The sequence below is a fragment of the Vigna angularis genome, chromosome 9, assembly GCF_016808095.1.
Source record: "Vigna angularis cultivar LongXiaoDou No.4 chromosome 9, ASM1680809v1, whole genome shotgun sequence".
Taxonomy (NCBI): domain Eukaryota; kingdom Viridiplantae; phylum Streptophyta; class Magnoliopsida; order Fabales; family Fabaceae; genus Vigna; species Vigna angularis.
This window is the reverse complement of record NC_068978.1, coordinates 24740152-24760922: the sequence shown is the minus strand read 5'-3', so window position 1 is coordinate 24760922 and position 20771 is coordinate 24740152. Positions and strand designations below refer to the sequence as shown.

The 20771-nt window shown below is 38.4% G+C and overlaps 1 protein-coding gene across 1 annotated transcript; it reads left to right on the top strand.

Moving 5' to 3' along the window:
* Positions 1-6478: 6478 nt before the first annotated feature.
* On the top strand, positions 6479-13517 carry LOC128193945 (protein NRT1/ PTR FAMILY 5.4-like). The gene is made up of 3 exons (XM_052868145.1): positions 6479-6740; positions 12295-12481; positions 12596-13517. Exons 1-3 carry the CDS (start codon positions 6479-6481, stop codon positions 13515-13517), a joined length of 1371 nt encoding a protein of 456 aa, XP_052724105.1.
* Positions 13518-20771: the final 7254 nt, after the last annotated feature.

The following is a 20771-nucleotide window of genomic DNA, read 5'->3' as shown; positions in this document are numbered from 1 at the left end:
TCCGCTTAGGCCTGCTTGGGACTTTTTAGGAAGGTGGAATCGTGCAGAATACATAAACAGATTTCAAACAACAAAGACCCACAACTACAAAAAGCTATGATTTCCTAACATAAACATAGTTCACATGTATAAACGGCTATCAAGGCATAAGCACAACCTACTTTAATTTAAACTTGAAAAATATATCATAGATTACATTGCCAATGTCATCCAATTTCAACCAACCAATACAGGACCAATCCAGGAAGACAGTCATGAGGTTTTCTATTGTTTGGTTACTTGTTCTTTCTAACTTAAGTTTTTCTATCTAGCTTTTAATGTTCTTTCTAACTTAAGGTTTTTTATCCTATGTGTTTTTTGTTCTTCTATTCTATGAGGTTTTCTATTGTGTGGTTACCTGTTCTTTTTAACTTAAGATTTTCTATCTAGCATTTAATGTTCTTTCTTAAGGTTTTCTATCCTTTGAGTTTTCCTATTCGTTTATGGAACTTCTTTGTTTAGATAAATTTAGCATGTTGTTTAGTTAAACTTCAAAATCAGGACTCTTTTAGACGAGCTTACCTTGTCCTAACATTTGTCATCACCATGTTGACTCCTCCTTCTTTTCCTCCTCCTCTTCCTCATTCTTTTCCTCTTCTGTCACTGTTAGGCCATTGTCGGATCGATTGCTTAGCAATTATCGTTTCTGCTTCGTCATTACACTATTGCTCACCACTATCGTTGTGCCACTAACTTTGTTACCACCTCATTTTAATCCTCGTTTTCCTCATTCTCATTTTTTCGTTTTCTTCTTCTTCTCTTCTCACCCCTTTCTAATTAAATTATAAATATATTTAATTGAATTTGATGGAAAATATGATGACCATATTAATGATGAATTTATCAAAAACATTTCAAAAATTGAATTACTGATGGATTTACTAACGAACTTTAAAAAACTAAGTTTTCAGAGAATTTTAAAAAAATTAAATTACCAACAAATTTTTTCGAGAAGTTAATGAATTTTTAAAAGATATTTAAAAAATATTTATAGTAAAGGATTTACAAATGTATTTAATCATAAAATAGTCAAAGCCAAAAGTAGGAACTTTAGTTTAAACTTTACTATTGGATTTTATCGACAGAAAATTTTATTTGTAATAAAAAATTTAATGTATATACAAATTTTAATGATGTATTTGAACCAACAAAAAACTCCATGTGTAATAAAAATTATAATTTATTAATGAACTTTACAGATAAATTTGTTACCGATTGAAATTTTTGTCAGTCTTTTTAATATTCTATGATTCGTCAGTAAATTTAGTTTTACCAGTTGATGTGTTTTAGCTTGTAAAATTTAGTCGATAACCAAGCAAATTTTTGTAATGTTCTAGTTAAACTCATGTTGCATTCCACTTTTGGTGTTCCATCATCTTTTGCAACTTCTCACTTGTAGTAAAGTCTCAATATATTTATTTTGAGATAATATTCATTGTTTTTAATGTCTTACCTCTATACTAAAAAATTAATTCATTAAATTTAGATCATTCATATCTTAAATGTTTTCATTATGTCTTCTTTTAGATACATCATCATCTACATATTGTTTCTTATGTAGATAAGATCATAAGCATATGGTGAGATAATATGAATATCATACTGAACTTGAGTCTTGATGTATAGTATCGCTCACTCTTGATCCTTTTAAATCCTTTATTGGAGAATTACTCATCAACTCATTGATACCATGCTAGATGGGTTTGTTTCAAGCTATATAGAGATTCTCTTATCCTTAGTAATTTAGTTTCCTTTCCTTTGCTTACAAATCCTTATGGTTAAGTTGCTTGAGGTATATTTCTTCTTTAAGGATTCCATTTAAAAAGGTTGATTTAACATTCAATTAGGGAATATTCTAGTCTTTCTAAGTTAAGTTGTGTTGGAAGTCCCACATCGACTAGAGATAAGGCCAAATGATAATATATAATTGAGGTGCAAACCTCACCTTACAAGCCGGTTTTGTGGGGTTGAGTTAGGCATAAACTCACTTTCTAATATGGTATCAGAGCCATGGTTAGAGCCTATCCTAGCGAGTTCTAAGTGGGCATTCTATTCTTCTCTTCCACCCGCAATCGGGCCGCTATCGGACCACCCAATTTCTACTATCACGCACGAGATGTCTATACCTCGGCGTGAAGGGGGTGTGTTGGAAGTCCCACATCGACTAGAGATAAGGCCAAATGATAATATATAATTGAGGTGCAAACCTCACCTTACAAGCCGGTTTTGTGGGGTTGAGTTAGGCATAAACTCACTTTCTAATATGGTATCAGAGCCATGGTTAGAGCCTATCCTAGCGAGTTCTAAGTGGGCATTCTATTCTTCTCTTCCACCCGCAATCGGGCCGCTATCGGACCACCCAATTTCTACTATCACGCGCGAGATGTCTATACCTCGGCGTGAAGGGGGTGTGTTGGAAGTCCCACATCGACTAGAGATAAGGCCAAATGATAATATATAATTGAGGTGCAAACCTCACCTTACAAGTCGGTTTTGTGGGGATGAGTTAGGCATAAACTCACTTTCTAATATGGTATCAGAGTCATGGTTAGAGTCTATCCTAGCGAGTTCTAAGTGGGCATTCTATTCTTCTCTTCCACCCGCAATCGGGCCGCCCAATTTCTCGACGTGAAGGGGGTGTGTTGGAAGTCCCACATCGACTAGAGATAAGGTCAAATGATAATATATAAGTGAGGTGCAAACCTCACCTTACAAGCCGGTTTTGTGGGGATGAGTTAGGCATAAACTCACTTTCTAATCACTTTCTAATATTAGAAAGTGAGTTTATGCCTAACTCATCCCCACAAAATCGGCTTGTAAGGTGAGGTTTGCACCTCACTTATATATTATCATTTGACCTTATCTCTAGTCGATGTGGGACTTCCAACAAGTTGCATGAGCTAATAAATCTCTAATTTTACCTAGGTGAGCAAATGTGAGAAATGTTGGAATAATAGTTGGGGTTTTTAATTAAGAGTGATTAAGGGTCAAAGAATATTTGGTAGATTAGTCTTGAGTGGCTACATTATGAAATAGTACTTGTGTTCAATATAGAAAAACCTATGTATGAGATTAATCTTTTCTATGTTGAAAATATACATAGGATACTGTATTTATAATAGAAAAAATATGGTTTAAGTTCAAAATACAAATAAAAAATAATAAAAAATTAATTAAAGATAAAATATAAAGATATAATATTTATCTAAGATATCTAATAATCTAATATATCTAATAACTTGTATGGAGTTAGCTAGAGTGGCTACAAGCCAAAGTAAATCTCGTTTGTACTTTAAAATAGTAGTTTTCCTACTAGAATTTGATTAATTGATCAAAAATCGGACGTAGTCTATGTTATCAAACAATCTTTTTATCCATAACCTAGTATTATATTGCATATTATATTTATTGCTAGCTTAAAGAAGAAGTTTTTCAAACTTGAGAAAATATTTTGTCCGACTTACAAAACCTATTATTTTCTCTTGGTTGTTAAGACAATATATGTGAAAATCTGTCTAAAGTTTAAAAAACATAATTAAACTCTTCCCTCTTCTGTTTTTATTGTTTTCTACATTTTGTCATATATCTCCTCTTAAGTGAATAGTTCATTATATATCATTTGACCAATGCTTATTTTCTTTTCAAAATTGGAAACTAGTAAGACATCTATGATAGGTTTTGTGCCTTTTCTTGCCTCTACCATGATAGTGCCTTTTCCTTTTGACTCCATCAAAGTATTATTTCTGAATTAATCTTCCACTTTGATAGAGTCATCAATATCTCTAAAGGGAATCTTTAATTTGGACTAGTGATTAATATATCGACTATCCAATTATTAGTTTTCAGTTCTTTTATCATATTGGAATATTTAGTAGCGTCAATCTTTTATCTCTCGTGATTATGTTAATGATGATTTTTTTTTGTTGCAACAATGCTTTTCCACGGGTTAAAATTTGTTGCAGTATCTGCCTTGTAATTTTCGGCAATACCAATAATCCTTTTCCCAATGACTTTATTTTTTGTAGATGCCATATTGTAATTTGAACATTGATTGAAAGACATTTTGTATAAAGTCTTCATTGCACCTTTTCAATCTTCGCTCATATATTTCAATAGAACTTATTATTTTTATCATTGATAAAGAAAACAATTGTTTGGTTCAATTGTGGTCATCATTGCATCATATTTAAGGAAAATAAAAATTAGAATTTTCTCGGTAATTTTAGTAATCTTTAATGATCTCATGATTTTTCATATTTATAAACGCAAACTCATGTTTTATATTTTGAAGTGTAATGGGGTGCACCTTTATACTTTCCTAAAATTCCTTTTTGGAAGTGTATTCCAAGTCTTTTTGGCACTTGTGACATCCATTATTAACCTAAAATCAAGTGTTTGAGTTTGAAGTTTAATGTAATGTATATTTACATGTTCTTGAAATGTGCTTGAAGCCTATTTGGCATTTGTGGCATCCATTATTATTAGAAATGTTGCATGCATCACTAATATTGTAGAACATAAATGTACGAGTGTTTTTGCTTATTATCCTTCAACTAGTCCTCCCTTTGAGCAATTGATAATGTAGAAGTATTTATAGAATCAATAAAGCCATATTTGAGAGCTAAAACAATGCCCTCATCGTAATGTTTCAAAATCACAATTTTCTCTGGTGAAGATAGGTATGAGGAATAAATGAAGGAGATATGTATTGACCATGGGTTGTATGCAATATAGTAGGGATTTTTTAGTAGTTATATATTATCAATGCCCTATAAATTAATTGCAAATAATTGCTAATGAATCTATATATCTTCATGATAAAGAATAAGGGAACCATGAACTATTCTTTTATACACATTCATCTTCTTCATCACAATGAATATAGTTTAATCTCACTCTCTTTCATCAATCTCTTTTGATTAAATTCATGAGCTTAACTTTTTTCTATTTTTATTTACATTTTATTTTTTTATTGAAGATAGCACACTATAAAAAAAAATCTTCAATTAGCAATCAATTTTAGAACTAAAAAATAATTAATTATTATAATAAATAATTTAGATATTAATTTATAGAACTAAAAATTATTAGTTACTAAAATAATTCTTATCATAAATAAAATTTTATATTTTTTTCTAAAATTAGCTACTAAAGTTTTAGGTACCAAAAATATTAATTTTTAAACTAGTCTTTAATTAATTAGTGTCCATGAAGATATATATGTTGTAGCAGTTTTTTTTTTAACTATGATCATTAGTGTTAGCAACATAAATGCAATTAAATTAATATTAAAAATAAATTTCATTTAGTGTCAACTTAGTTGATTTTATACTAAATAATTTTTAAAATACCAATGCAATAACATCAATTTAACTAACACTACTTAAAGTTGGCCTTAAAAAATAAAGGATAATAAATTAGCATCTATAGTTTTAGAATCCATTTAATGTATAACGTAAATCCAATGCTAATGACCATATTGTGTTAACTTTTATTTAATAATGTGGACTTTTGACCAAGACTAAATATCTATTTTCTTATTATAGGTTGTCAAAACTAGTTTTAGAGATGGAATGTGCAGAACTGTATATTGGTTTTTCATCTGTTAGCAATTCCTATTTATAGGCTTCATCTACCACTTCTACATTTTTATAGTTAATTCTAAATTATATAATTATCTAAACTTGTGGTTACAATATCTAAATTTATCTATTACTTATATGCATTTACAGCCTAATTTCTTTATTTAAAATTTTTCTTCTTTGAACTTCTAAAAATTGGTATAAAATTTAACAATTATAATATTCGTTTTTCTTTCCCGTATAATATGCCTTCTACTCAACAAATATAAAAAAGCCTGTCAATGGGAAGAAAATCCCTGGACGATCAATGGAACATGATACCTAAAAAATAAATGGAGAGACAAATATAAATATGATAAATAATGTGAAAGGAAAAGATATATTAGGGTTCATAAACGGCTGTGAAGAAGATGGTTGATATATAAGGTGTCTAAAACATAGTTACTAACTGTCAGGGTTTAATGCTATTGTCACTACAAAAAAAAAAGGGCATTACCGAAGGCCCAAATCCCTCGGAAACAGTCAAAAGCCGTCGGAAAAAGACATTTACAGACGGCCTACCGACGGCCATCGAGCCGTCGGTAAATCTCTTGTCGCTAACAATTACCGACGGCCTGTGGCCGTCGGTAATTACCGAAGGCTTTACCGAAGGCCAAAAGCCTTCGGTAAATACGTCGATCTGGTTCATCTTCTTCCTCTTTCCCCTTCTCATGTATCCTTCGTTTTTCAGTTTTTTTTACCCAAATTTCTTCATTCCTAAACCAAAACAACAATTTTATTCATTCCAAAACCAAAATCAGAGGCTACACTTCGGTTCTTTAATTGTTTTAGAAACCCTAAAATTGAAAAAATCCCAAATGGCAGTGAAGCTTGCACGGTGGTGTTCTCCCATGGCAACGGTGGTGCTCTCCAGTGACGGCGGCGGCGCTTCACCCACGGCAGCGGCGCTTCTCCCACGGCAGCAGCGGCGCTTCTCCCACGGCAGCGGCGCTTCTCCCACGGCAGCGGCACTTCTCCCACAGCAGCAGCGGCGTCCTCCCACAGTAGCGGCGGCGTCCTCCCACAGCAGCGGCGGCGTCCTTCGCACAATAAAATTATGCTCGGGCTTCGGGGGCTTATGTACTGATAGGTCCTCCCGGCATAAGGAACGTCCGCCCGAGTGCTGGACGTTCGCCCAAGTAGGACATCCGCCTATGGAGTGGACGCTCGCCCAAGGACGCTCGCCCAAGAGCTGGACGTCCGCCCAATGTGGAACGTCCACCCGAGTGCTGGACGTTCGCCCAAGTAGGACGTCCGCCCATGGAGCGGACGCTCGCCCAAGTGCTGGACGTCCGCCCAATGTGGAACGCCCGCCAATATGAAGCGTCCGCCCAATATGGGGCATCCGCCCAATGTGGAACGTCCGCCCGAGTGCTGGACGTTCGCCCAAGTAGGACGATCGCCCAGGCGTCCGCTAGTATGGGGCATCCGCCCAATATGGAACGTCCGCCCGAGTGCTGGACGTTCGCCCAAGTAGGACGATCGCCCAGGCGTCCACCAGTATGAAGCGTCCGCCCAGTATGGGGCATCCGCCCAAATGTGGAACGCCCGCCAATATGAAGCGTCCGCCCAATATCGGGCATCCGCCCAATGTGGAACGTCCGCCCAAGTACTGGACGTTCGCCCAATAGCTGGACGTCCGCCCAAGAAGTAGCACGTCCGCCTCCCAAAGAGAGGACATCCGCCCAGAGTAGGACGTCCGCCCAGAGGAGGACGTTCGCCCAAGAGCTGGACGTTCGCCTAAGGATTGGACGTCCGCCCATGGAATTGAAGTCCGCCCAAGAGCTGGACGCCCACCCAGGGTAACACCCCTGACCGACCCTCATTCCCAGCCTATGTACTTCGCTGATTACATGGTTAAATGCTAATGACACATTAAGTTCTTAATAAAGATTAAGGTGTTATTGGGCCGTTCGAAGGCCCCCAAAAGGTAAAAGCCCATTACGATCAGTATAAATAAAGGTCTCAGGTATGATTTCTAGCCAGATTGCTTAAAACGCAACTCATGCATGCATTATTCAATGCCCTGTCATATTACTGACTTGAGCGTCGGAGTGCCTTTAGCAGGTACCCGGCCCCTCCCCACTGGGAGGGTGAAGCAGCGCTAAGGAGAAGAGGGACGCCCGTCCAGTTTGGAGCTGAATGCCAAGGATCACCCGCCAGGAGGGGAGGACGTTCGTCCCGCTTGAAGCAGGGAGCGAACGTCCGGATTGGAGGACGTCCGTCCCGCTTGAAGCAGGGAGCGAACGTCCGGACTGGAGGACGTCCGCCCCGTTTGGGGCACAGAGTGATCGTTTATCTTGATGCCGCCCGCCAGCGAAACTTGCCTCGGTTCGTGACTACTCATCCGCCCGGCTCCAGCATTCACCATCAGCCGCCCGTCTTCTCAACCGCCCGGCAGTGCGTCTTCGTCGTTCGCCCGGCTCGTCTTCGAGTGTCCGTTCACTCACCATAGGTCGTCCGCCCGCCCTCAGCATCCGTCGTCCGCCCGTCCGCCTTCAACAGTAAACTCGTGTGTTTTTGCAGGGTCCGTCCGGACCAGTCGAAACATTTGGCGCCCACCGTGGGGCCGTGTAACTTCGGTTACCCAAAGGTGACCACAAGAAATGAGCACGGACAACCCCATCACCAGTACGTCACAGTCGCTCGGCCTCAACACATTTAAGAACGTTCGGCCTCAGAATCATCTCGGTCGTTCGGCCTCCTCATATGTAAGGACGCTCGGTCTCAGCAGTGTCTCGACCGTTCAACCTATTCTCGGCCGTTCGACCTTACAAGAGAGCGCTCGTCCAATCCGGACTTAAGCGTTCGTCCGCCCTGATTCAGAGAGTGCTCGTCCAATCCGGACTTAAGCGTGCGTCCACCCAGATTCAAAGAGTGTTCGTCCAAATCTGGACTCAAGCGCTCGTCCGTCCAGCTTCAAAGAGCGCCCATCCACTTGGCTGAAGCGCTCGTCCATCACGCCTCATCAGGCGCTCGTCCATAAGGCCTTAACTCTCGGCCTCAACATATTTAAGAACGTTCGGCCTCAGAATCATCTCGGCCGTTCGGCCTCCTCATATGTAAGGACGCTCGGTCTCAGCAGTGTCTCGACCGTTCAACCTATTCTCGGCCGTTCGACCTTACAAGAGAGCACTCGTCCAATCCGGACTTAAGCGTTCGTCCGCCCTGATTCAGAGAGCGCTCGTCCAATCCGGACTTAAGTGTGCGTCCACCCAGATTCAAAGAGTGTTCGTCCAAATCTGGACTCAAGCGATCGTCCGTCCAGCTTCAAAGAGCGCCCATCCACTTGGCTGAAGCGCTCGTCCATCACGCCTCATCAGGCGCTCGTCCATAAGGTCTTAACTCTCGGCCTCAACATATTATAGGCCCGCTCGGCCTCAGCGTATTGTTGATCGTTCGGACTTCGTATTTAAGGACGCTCGGTCTCAGCATAATCTAGGACGTTCGGCCTCAGCTGTCTCGGCCGTTCGGCCTCCTCATATTTAAGGACGCTCGTCTAGGGACGCTCGGTCATTTTCACTATTTCGCCATTCGGCCTCCACCTGATTAAGAGCGTTCGGCCTCATTACAGTCTCCGCCATTCGGCCTCAGCCTTTTCTCGGCCATTTGGCCATAGCATATTTTCGGCCTTACAAGGTACGGACACATCTTTCATTGAACTCGAAATTCGCTATGTTCCCTTCATGGTGCAGGTAACCAGCAACGATGGCGACAAGCAAAAGACCGTCCGCCCTACCAAACTCCAAGCTGATGAAAAAGAGTGTTCCAACGAGAACATCTCTCAGCTTGGTTGGACGACGGAGCGAAAGACCGTCCGCCCTACCAAACTCCAAGCTGGTGAAAAAGAGTGTTCCAACGAGAACAACTCTCAGCTTGGTTGGACGACGGAGCGAAAGACCGTCCGCCCCATTAAGACCAAGTTGGTGAAAAAGAGCGTTCCAAAGAGAACGACTCTTAGCTTGGTTGGGCAAAAGGACCGTCCACCCCAGTTCCAACGAGAACAATTCTCAGCTTGGCCGGGCAAGAAAGCAAGAGCCGGCCATCCGTAACTTAGCCAAATCTGGCATTCAGCAAGTAGCCGGCCGTCCATAACTTAGCCAAATCTGGCTTTCAGTAAGAGCCGGCCGTCCATAACTTAGCCAAATCTGGCATTCAGCAAGTAGCCGGCCGTCCATAACTTAGCCAAATCTGGCTTTCAGCAAGAGCCGGCCGTCCATAACTTAGCCAAATCTGGCTTTCAGCAAGAGCCGGCCGTCCATAACTTAGCCAAATCTGGCATTCAGCAAGTAGCCGGTCGTCCATAACCTAGCCAAATCTGGCAAGAAAGCAAGAACCGGCCATCCGTAACTTAGCCAAATCTGGCATTATGCAAAGAGCCGGCCATCCGTAACTTAGCCAAATCTGGCATTATGCAAAGAGCCGGCCATCCGTAACTTAGCCAAATCTGGCATTCAACACTAATCTGAAGTAGGAGGACGTCAACCAGCCATCCGGCCATTTGTCCTCCAAGGTACGCCAAAACGACTACCACATGGACCCAACAATTCGGGGACCATCTAAAAAATCCCTTCGCACAATAAAATTACGCTCGGGCTTGGGGGGCTTATGTACTGATAGGTCCTCCCGGCATAAGGAACGTCCGCCCGAGTGCTGGACGTTCGCCCAAGTAGGACGTCCGCCTATGGAGTGGACGCTCTCCCAAGAGCTGGACGTCCGCCCAATGTGGAACGTCCGCCCGAGTGCTGGACGTTCGCCCAAGTAAGACGTCCGCCCATGGAGTGGACGCTCGCCCAAGTGCTGGACGTCCGCCCAATGTGGAACGCCCGCCAATATGAAGCGTCCGCCCAATATCGGGCATCCGCCCAATGTGGAACGTCCGCCCAATGTGGAACGTCCGCCCAAATGTGGAACGCCCGCCAATATGAAGCGTCCACCCGTGTCAAGCAACCAAGACCAAACGCCCAAATAAACATTAGTCCGAGTTTGCATGGATCCAGCGGTTTTCCAAAACGACGCCCATCCAGGCACGGACAACCCCTTCGCACAATAAAATTATGCTCGGGCTTCGGGGGCTTATGTACTGATAGGTCCTCCCGGCATAAGGAACGTCCGCCCGAGTGCTGGACGTTCGCCCAAATAGGACATCCGCCTATGGAGTGGACGCTCGCCCAAGAGCTGGACGTCCGCCCAATGTGGAACGTCCGCCCGAGTGCTGGACGTTCGCCCAAGTAGGACGTCCGCCCATGGAGTGAATGCTCGCCCAAGTGCTGGACGTCCGCCCAATGTGGAACGCCCGCCAATATGAAGCGTCCGCCCAATATGGGGCATCCGCCCAATGTGGAACGTCCGCTCGAGTGCTGGACGTTCGCCCAAGTAGGACGATCGCCAAGGCGTCCGCCAGTATGGGGCATCCGCCCAATATGGAACGTCCGCCCGAGTGCTGGACGTTCGCCCAAGTAGGACGATCGCCCAGGCGTCCACCAGTATGAAGCGTCCGCCCAGTATGGGGCATCCGCCAAAATGTGGAACGCCCGCCAATATGAAGCGTCCGCCCAATATCGGGCATCCGCCCAATGTGGAACGTCCGCCCAAGTACTGGACGTTCGCCCAATAGCTGGACGTCCGCCCAAGAAGTAGCACGTCCGCCTCCCAAAGAGAGGACGTCCGCCCAGAGGAGGACGTTCGCCCAAGAGCTGGACGTTCGCCTAAGGATTGGACGTCCGCCCATGGAATTGAAGTCCGCCCAAGAGCTGGACGCCCACCCAGGGTAACACCCCTGACCGACCCTCATTCCCAGCCTATGTACTTCGCTGATTACATGGTTAAATGCTAATGACACATTAAGTTCTTAATAAAGATTAAGGTGTTATTGGGCCGTTCGAAGGCCCCCAAAAGGTAAAAGCCCATTACGATCAGTATAAATAAAGGTCTCAGGTATGATTTCTAGCCAGATTGCTTAGAACGCAACTCATGCATGCATTATTCAATGCCCTGTCATATTACTGACTTGAGCGTCGGAGTGCCTTTAGCAGGTACCCGGCCCCTCCCCACTGGGAGGGTGAAGCAGCGCTAAGGAGAAGAGGGACGCCCGTCCAGTTTGGAGCTGAATGCCAAGGATCACCCGCCAGGAGGGGAGGACGTCCGTCCCGCTTCAAGCAGGGAGCGAACGTCCGGATTGGAGGACGTCCGTCCCGCTTGAAGCAGGGAGCGAACGTCCGGACTGGAGGACGTTCGCCCCGTTTGGGGCACAGAGTGATCGTTTATCTTGATGCCTCCCGCCAGCGAAACTTGCCTCGGTTCGTGACTACTCATCCGCCCGGCTCCAGCATTCACCATCAGCCGCCCGTCTTCTCAACCGCCCGGCAGTGCGTCTTCGTCGTTCGCCCGGCTCGTCTTCGAGTGTCCGTTCACTCACCATAGGTCGTCCGCCCGCCCTCAGCATCCGTCGTCCGCCCGTCCGCCTTCAACAGTAAACTCGTGTGTTTTTGCAGGGTTCGTCCGGACCAGTCGAAACAAAAACAAGGTGAACAAGATGGAAGCACACAAGACAGAAATGAGAGAGGCCTCGGGCATACAATTTTTATTAATAGCTTGTTGTTTGTTCCACTGCTTGTTGGATATATCATAATAGTTTGTCTTGTCTTCATCTTCTATGATGTAACATTCGAGGAGCTATTCAGATTTGCTGCACTTCTCATGGGAGCGACTCATATGTTATTCCTCATCGCTTCTTTGGGGTATAGCCGCCAAGAATTACCCGTTGAAAGCGATCTAAGCAAGATCCATAGAATCTTCATCACAGCTTTACGGAAACTGAGGTTAAAATATCCAACCTAATCGAATTCTTATTACTGGAAGGGCTACAAGCAGCAACACACGTATAGTCGTGGGAAAGGAGTAAGGTTATTGCCACGAGTTCCATTGCTATTCAGGTGGTTGGACAAAGGGGCATTAGTTAAATCAGAAGAAGAAGAAGATTCAAGACATCATAGAGAGAGTATTGAGACGCAAGAAAAGAAAAAGAAGATTTGCACTGTGAAGGACGTGAGAGATGTCAAAAGCCTTGTTCATATGATATACCTTGGCCTTACCATCTTTCCTTATAGTTTACTCATTGCCTCTGGGAACACTTTCTTTGTTGCCCAAGCAAGTGCGTTGAAACCAGTTATGAATAAAAGAGGTAACGATATCTCTATTCTATTCTTGATCAAATCCGTGTCGACTGACATGTCAGAGTTTACTTGTTTTCTCATCAGTCTTCCCTTTCGAAAAAAACAAAAATCAAGAGTAGCAAGATTCATTTGGGAAAGAAAAGCAGCGACAATCATGAGGATTGGATTTGGCATTACGTGTGCAGTAATATGCGGCATCATAGCATGGCAAGTGGAGATTCGCAGGTTGTCGTCAAAGTTGAATACAACAGTGGCTTTGGTTCCGCAATTTGTGTTACTAGGAATGACAGAGGGACTTGTTGATGGGGGAATAGAAAGATTATTCGATGACCATGTAGCGAAATCGTTGTCGAATTTTGGGGATTCGTTTAGTGAGTTGGTGGTTGGTGGTGGAAAACTTCTGATTATACCAATTGTGTGGATTTTCAGCGGGTGGATCAAGGAAACAATCGAGACTAGCCATTTCGACAGGTATTATCTGATGTTGGCGATAATGAACGCTGTGCTGCTTCTACCTTTTGCATACTACTCCGCAACCTATGCATACAAGGAAGTGTGTCCCGAAGATGAGAAGGTGACCACAGAGGAAAGAGTGGATCACTCACATCAACCAGACTCAGAAGACACCTATCAGGAAAATACTCGCCCATTGAAAATGGGAAAGAGTGGATCATTCCCATAACAATTGTTGTGTTCAGGAAAATACTTTTTGTTTTCTAATGTAATATTAGTTATCACAAGTGAATGTTCACTTTATTGAAAATGTCATCGACCAAAACACCTTATTCATCTCTGTCCACAAGGGAATCAAAGTACACAAATGAATTGTCGTCTATTTCATGATTGAATCCTCAATGATAAGGAAAAACTATTAGTTGTATATCATTGTCGTCTTGGACATTCCTCATTTCTTGTTATAAAACTTTTGTTTTATTTGTTTATGGATTTGAATTTGAATATACAAAATCTTGATTATGAGGTTTTTGAATTGACGAAATGCAAAAGCATTCTATCTTTTCCTACTTGCAATAATCTTTTATATATGGTTGATAGGGTTTTTTTACCAAACTAGGCATATTTGCCTCTCTTATTACCAAACTAGGCAAATTCAAACCAAATTACCAAAATGGGGAAGTCGTGGGGGGCGCAAACGACTTCAATTGAAGAAGTCGTGCCCCCCCTGCACGACTTCACACTGTTCATATACACAGTGTTGAAGTCGTGCACCCCAAAAACGACTTCTGGGTATGGTAATCGATTACCACAATGTTGTAATCGATTACCATACCGTTTTTAATAAAAAAATAAAAAAAAAATTGAAATCGTAGGGGGGGTTCACGACTTCAATAAGAGAAGTCGTGCACCCCCTACACAACTTTACTTTATTTTAATTTTTAACTTTTATTAATTAAAATCATTTATAATTTCTAAAAAATATTTTTAAATGTATTTAAAATAATTAAAATTATATTTAATTAATAATTAAATTTTTTCAATATTATTAAATAAATAAATTTTATACTTTTAATTATTTTTGTAATTAAATTAAATTTTTTATAAAAGAATTTTAATTAAATAATCTATAACTATAATTATTATAATTATCTAATTAAAAATTCAAAAACATTTATATTTCATAATAATTTATTTTTTTTAATTTTAATTATTATAGTATATTTTTTTACAAATTATAATTAATTAATAATAATTTTTTTCATTATAAATTATTTATGCATTTTAATTTATGTAATTACAATAATAATAGTTATAAATTATTTAATTAAAATAATTTAAAAAAATGTGATTAATTTAATAACAAAAATAAGTTTATTTACTTAATAATATTTAGAAACTTTAAATATTAATTATATATAATTTTTAATATTTTAAATACATTTAAATATATAATTTAAAAATTATAAATAATTTTAAATAAAAAAAATAATAAAGTGAAAGTGTATGGGGGGAGCACGAATTCAATACAAGAAGTCGTGAACCCCCTGTCAGAAGCGGCTGCAGCGGAATGGTTAGCGTGGAATAACAAACCAAGAGGGTTTTTAATACTAACTTGTGCCTTTTAATTTCTACTCAGTTAAACTTACTTAGCAATTAATATTGACAAACAAAGAGAGTAAGGTTGAGAGAAATTTGCAGAGATGATTTTATCCTGGTTCGGATCTTACCAATCCTACGTCCAGTCGCTTATCTCAAAACAAGATAAACAGTTTCACTAACACAAAACAATTACAAACTACAATCACAAAGATACAATTTGTAAAAGTTTAGAAACCACCTCTCTTGATGCCACAAGAGATGAGACAACACCTCCTTTGAATCTTCACAAAGGATGAAACACTTCCTCCGAATACTTCACGAAGGATGAACACCTCCTCCGAATACTTCACGAAGGATGAACTTCCTCTTCCAGACACCTCCTTAGACACACCAAGGATGAACCAGCTATTCCTCTATCACCGTAGCAGTATATCACCAACTCTACAGACAGAGTTTCCTTAGCTGAGCAAGAGCACACAATTCTCAAGAGTTTCTGAGTATTTGAGCACAAGGGAAGAGTTTCTCAAGTTATTGTTGAGAGGAAATGAGAGTCTATTTATAGACTCATCCAAAGACTCTTCCATTTTTCGTTTTCAGCCTTTCACACTGTGTTAATCGATTAGCTACAGTGGTTAATCGATTAACAACCCAACGGATAGTTCAACGGCTCTAAAAACGGCTAGTTTTTCAAACGGCTCCTGTGTTAATCGATTAACAGCCATTGTTAATCGATTAACGTTAATCGATTAACACCCTGTGTTAATCGATTAACACTGCAATGCTGGGCTACTTCATGGCGCACTGGAACAATCGATTAACACCCTCTGTTAATCGATTAACACTGCACAGTTTTGGCTTTATGGTTTATTTTTACATCACTTTTGAATGTATACATAAAACTACTAATTTTCCTATGTTCATACAATTATTACAAAAGATTACAAGTCTTCAAAAGATCATTCTTCATGAGTCTTGGTTGTTCTTGACTTGATTTGGATATCATCAAAATTTCATCTTCATCATTTTGCTAACAATCTCCCCCTTTTTGATGATGATCAAAATCGTCTTGATTTAAAGCTTTTGGTAATAATCTGTATTTAAAAAACAACTTAAGGAAGAAACAATTGTTAGTGAACTTAGAAATAAGTTTAAGGCTTTAAATATTTCTCCCCCTTTTTGATCATTATTAAAAAGTGATGTAGTATAGCTCCCCCTAAATTTATTAGAAAATATACTCCCCCTTAATAAAAGCATGTATGTATAGAAATAATAAGAAAAGCAACATACATTTTATTGAATTTAAAGAGGCAAGCATACAAGGAAATATGAAGGGCATACACTAATGAAAACATAGAAATCTAAAGTACCCCTTTAGATATCCCTCCAATTTTGTAATGAGAATCCTCTAGGTTGTTTTTCACATTTTGATTAGATCTTCATCTTGAGGATTGACATCATTCTTCACTTCATTTGTTGTCTTCTACAAATCTTCATCATTTCCTGCAAATAATTTAAATGACTCAAGAGGTTTTGCCTCAAGGTCTACAATTTCATCAAAGACAACATGCACACATTCTTCTTTTTCAAATGTTTTCCGTTTGAAAACTATATATGCTTTGTATAAAAGATTGTTCCATCTTCCTTGGAATAAAAATTAAATATTTAGAACAAAAACAATTTTTAAAACAAAAATTTCTCAAATATTGTTTTAAAGAAATTCTAAATTTTAAACAATAGGTACCCAACAATTTTGTATGGGTCCTTTGGGTTAATTTAAAAATTGAAATCATTTTACAACCCAAATATATCTACCACTTGGAACACCATAATGTTTAATTTTACATTTGTTTGATGTATGACCCTTTTTCATACAATAAAAGCATGATACAACATTTGTGTTCCTATAAGTTGTTCCTTTTTCTACCCAAGTTCTACGGGTTCTATAATTATGCTTATTTTTAATTCTAGGAACATACTTATTTTTAACAACCTTATTTTCATTATTTTTACTACATTCTCCTAAGGTTGTTTCATCTAGTAGTTTCTTATGATTAACACAAGATGCACATTTATCACTACTAGTAAATTTACCCTTTTCAAAAAATAAAACTTTATTTTTCAAATCTTTATTTTCTTCAAAAATATTTTCAAAATTTAATTTTAAATTCTTATTTTCTTCAAGAATATTTTCAAAATCTGATTTCAAATTTTTATTTTCTTCAGAAATATTTTCAAAATTTATTTTTAAATTTTTGAAATCCTTTTTCAATTTCTTATGAGCAAGATCTAGTTTTTCAGATTCTACTATTAAAGCAGCATAAATTTCATGCAATTCATCTTCACTAATTTGACTAGAATTATCAGAATCGCTAGATGTACTTACTTGGCTTCCAGCGTCGTCGTTCACCACTAAACAGATGTTTGCTTCTTCATCTGAGTGGCTTGAATCTGAAATGGTCTCATTGTCGTCTTCCCATGCAATGTATGCCTTCTTTTTCTTGAAGAATTTCTTTTCTTCACCCTTCTTTTGATTTAGGCAATCTGCTTTTAAATGTCCCTTTTCTCCGCAACCGTAGCATCGGTAATTTGAGGAAGATACTGGATTATCTTTCTTTTCGTATCTAAATTTTCCTTTACCTTTAGACTTCATGAACCTGTTGAGCCTTTTTATCATGAGTCTCAATTCTTCTTCTTCGTCTGAGTCTTCATCTTCTGATTTACCTTTGCTTCTTTCAACCTCAGATTTCAAGGCTAGACTCTTTTTCTTAGTTTTTGCTTTTGCTTCTTCTTCATCTAGTCTTCCGAGGTCAAGTTCATGTTCCCTCAACTTTCCAAAAAGTTCCGCCATAGTCATGGTGTTGAGATTTTGTGACTCAGAAATTGCAGTCACTTTTGGTTGCCAAGACTTGTCTAAAGATTTCAGAATTTTTATATTAAGCTCATCAGTATCGAAAGATTTACCTAGTCCAATGAGATGATTGACAATGTTGGTGAAGCGTTTTTGAACATCTACTATTGTTTCCCCTTGCTTCATCCTGAACATTTCGTATTCCTGGATTAAGGTATTCTTTCTAGCTCTCTTAACATCATCTGTACCTTCATGGGTTACTTTAAGTACTTCCCACATTTCTTGTGCAGTTTTACAAATAGAAATCCTGTAAAACTCATCAACAGTTAAAGCAGATGAAATAATATTACGAGCTTTTACATCATTACCAAATTTTTTCTTATCTTGAGCAGTCCATTGGTCACGGGGCTTTGGTTCCTGCATATTGTTAGTTGGAACAAAAGGACCAAATGCAACAGCATCCCAAATATCTATATCAATAGATTCCATAAAAATTTGCATTCTAACCTTCCAGAATGCGTAATTTTCACCTTTGAATAGTGGTGGTCTATTGATAGAAGCACCCTCTGCAAAGGTTTGATGTGATCCTGCCATATGAATGACTATCAAAGCAAGCTCTGATACCAATTGTCAGAAGCGGCTGCAGCGGAATGGTTAGCGTGGAATAACAAACCAAGAGGGTTTTTAATACTAACTTGTGCCTTTTAATTTCTACTCAGTTAAACTTACTTAGCAATTAATATTGACAAACAAAGAGAGTAAGGTTGAGAGAAATTTGCACAGATGATTTTATCCTGGTTCGGATCTTACCAATCCTACGTCCAGTCGCTTATCTCAAAACAAGATAAACAGTTTCACTAACACAAAACAATTACAAACTACAATCACAAAGATACAATTTGTAAAAGTTTAGAAACCACCTCTCTTGATGCCACAAGAGATGAGACAACACCTCCTTTGAATCTTCACAAAGGATGAAACACTTCCTCCGAATACTTCACGAAGGATGAACACCTCCTCCGAATACTTCACGAAGGATGAACTTCCTCTTCCAGACACCTCCTTAGACACACCAAGGATGAACCAGCTATTCCTCTATCACCGTAGCAGTATATCACCAACTTTACAGACAGAGTTTCCTTAGCTGAGCAAGAGCACACAATTCTCAAGAGTTTCTGAGTATTTGAGCACAAGGGAAGAGTTTCTCAAGTTATTGTTGAGAGGAAATGAGAGTCTATTTATAGACTCATCCAAAGACTCTTCCATTTTTCGTTTTCAGCCTTTCACACTGTGTTAATCGATTAGCTACAGTGGTTAATCGATTAACAACCCAACGGATAGTTCAACGGCTCTAAAAACGGCTAGTTTTTCAAACGGCTCCTGTGTTAATCGATTAACAGCCCTTGTTAATCGATTAACGTTAATCGATTAACACCCTGTGTTAATCGATTAACATTGCAATGCTGGGCTACTTCACGGCGCACTGGAACAATCGATTAACACCCTCTGTTAATCGATTAGCACTACACAGTTTTGGCTTTTTGGTTTATTTTTACATCACTTTTGAATGTATACATAAAACTACTAATTTTCCTATGTTCATACAATTATTACAAAAGATTACAAGTCTTCAAAAGATCATTCTTCATGAGTCTTGGTTGTTCTTGACTTGATTTGGATATCATCAAAATTTCATCTTCATCATTTTGCTAACACCCCCTCCACAATTTTAGTTATTTAGCTTTTTTATTAATTTAATTAGTTTATATTTAATAATTTTATTAATTTAAATAGTTTATAATGAAAAAAACTATTATTAATTATTATAATTTTGTAAAAAAATATACTATAATAATAAAAATTAAAAACAATAAATTATAGTAAAATATATTTTTTTTTGAATTTTTAATTAGATAATTATAATAATTATAGTTATAAATTATTTAATTGAAATTTTTTTATAAAAAATTTAATTTAATTACAAAAATAATTAAAAGTATGAAATTTATTTATTTAATAATATTGAAATTTTTTATTATTAATTAGTTATAATTTTAATTATTTTAAATATATTTAAAAATATTTTTTAGAAATTATTAATGATTTTAATTAATAAAAGTTAAAAATTAAAAGAAAGTAAAGTTGTGTTGGGGGTGCACGACTTCTCCTATTGAAGTCGTGAACCCCCCTACGATTTCAATTTTTTTTTAATTTTTTTATTAAAAACAATATGGTAATCGATTACAACATTGTGGTAATCGATTACCATACCCAGAAGTCGTTTTTGGGGTGCACGACTTCAAACTATTCGCATAAACAGTGTGAAGTCGTGCTGGGGGGGCACGACTTCTTTATTTGAAGTCGTCTTGACCCCCACGACTTCACTTTGGGTCAAAATCTGCCTATTTTGGTAATATTTATGGCATTTTTGCCTACTTTGGTGAAAAAACCGGTTGATAGTGACGTGTGAGGTCATTCTAATGTTTCAAATATTTCATATTTTAGGAGCTAAATGTTGCAAACCTGAAATTAGTTTTATTGTTATGAAATATGTTTCGATATATTAAAAATCAATTTGGGGTTCTTATCAAGAAGTTTAGGTATGATAATGCTAAGGATTATTTTAAACACCAGACTCTTTTTCAAAATGAAGGTATAATTAATGAATTTTCATGATACTCTAACCAAATGGAGTTAGTTGAATGAAAAAATAATTTCTTTTAGAACAAATAAGAGTACTCGTCTTTCAAAACAATATTCCCAAAAGATTTTGAAGAAGTCATTGTCAATCACTACACAAAAAACACATATTATCAACTGTTAAAATTTGTTAGAAACATTAAAAATCCGACTTAACTTTTTTTCTCACATACCAAAATTTTTCAGCAATGTAGTTGGTAATATTTAGCGACAAAAATTTATATTTGTTAGTAATTGGCAAAGAAAAAATGTATCAGTAAATATCGTGATTTGGTTTATCTTCTTTCTCCTCTTTCCTTCTTCTTCTTTCTTTTAAGGTTTTATTTTTTTATT

Coding starts and splice junctions, on each gene's coding strand:
- LOC128193945 (XM_052868145.1), top strand. CDS start 6,479: ATGGCAGTGAAGCTTGCACGGTGGTGTTCTCCCATGGCAACGGTGGTG. Junction 6,741..12,294: donor CTCGGGCTTCGGGGGCTTAT/GTACTGATAGGT, acceptor ATATCATAATAG/TTTGTCTTGTCTTCATCTTC. Junction 12,482..12,595: donor ACAGCTTTACGGAAACTGAG/GTTAAAATATCC, acceptor ATTGCTATTCAG/GTGGTTGGACAAAGGGGCAT.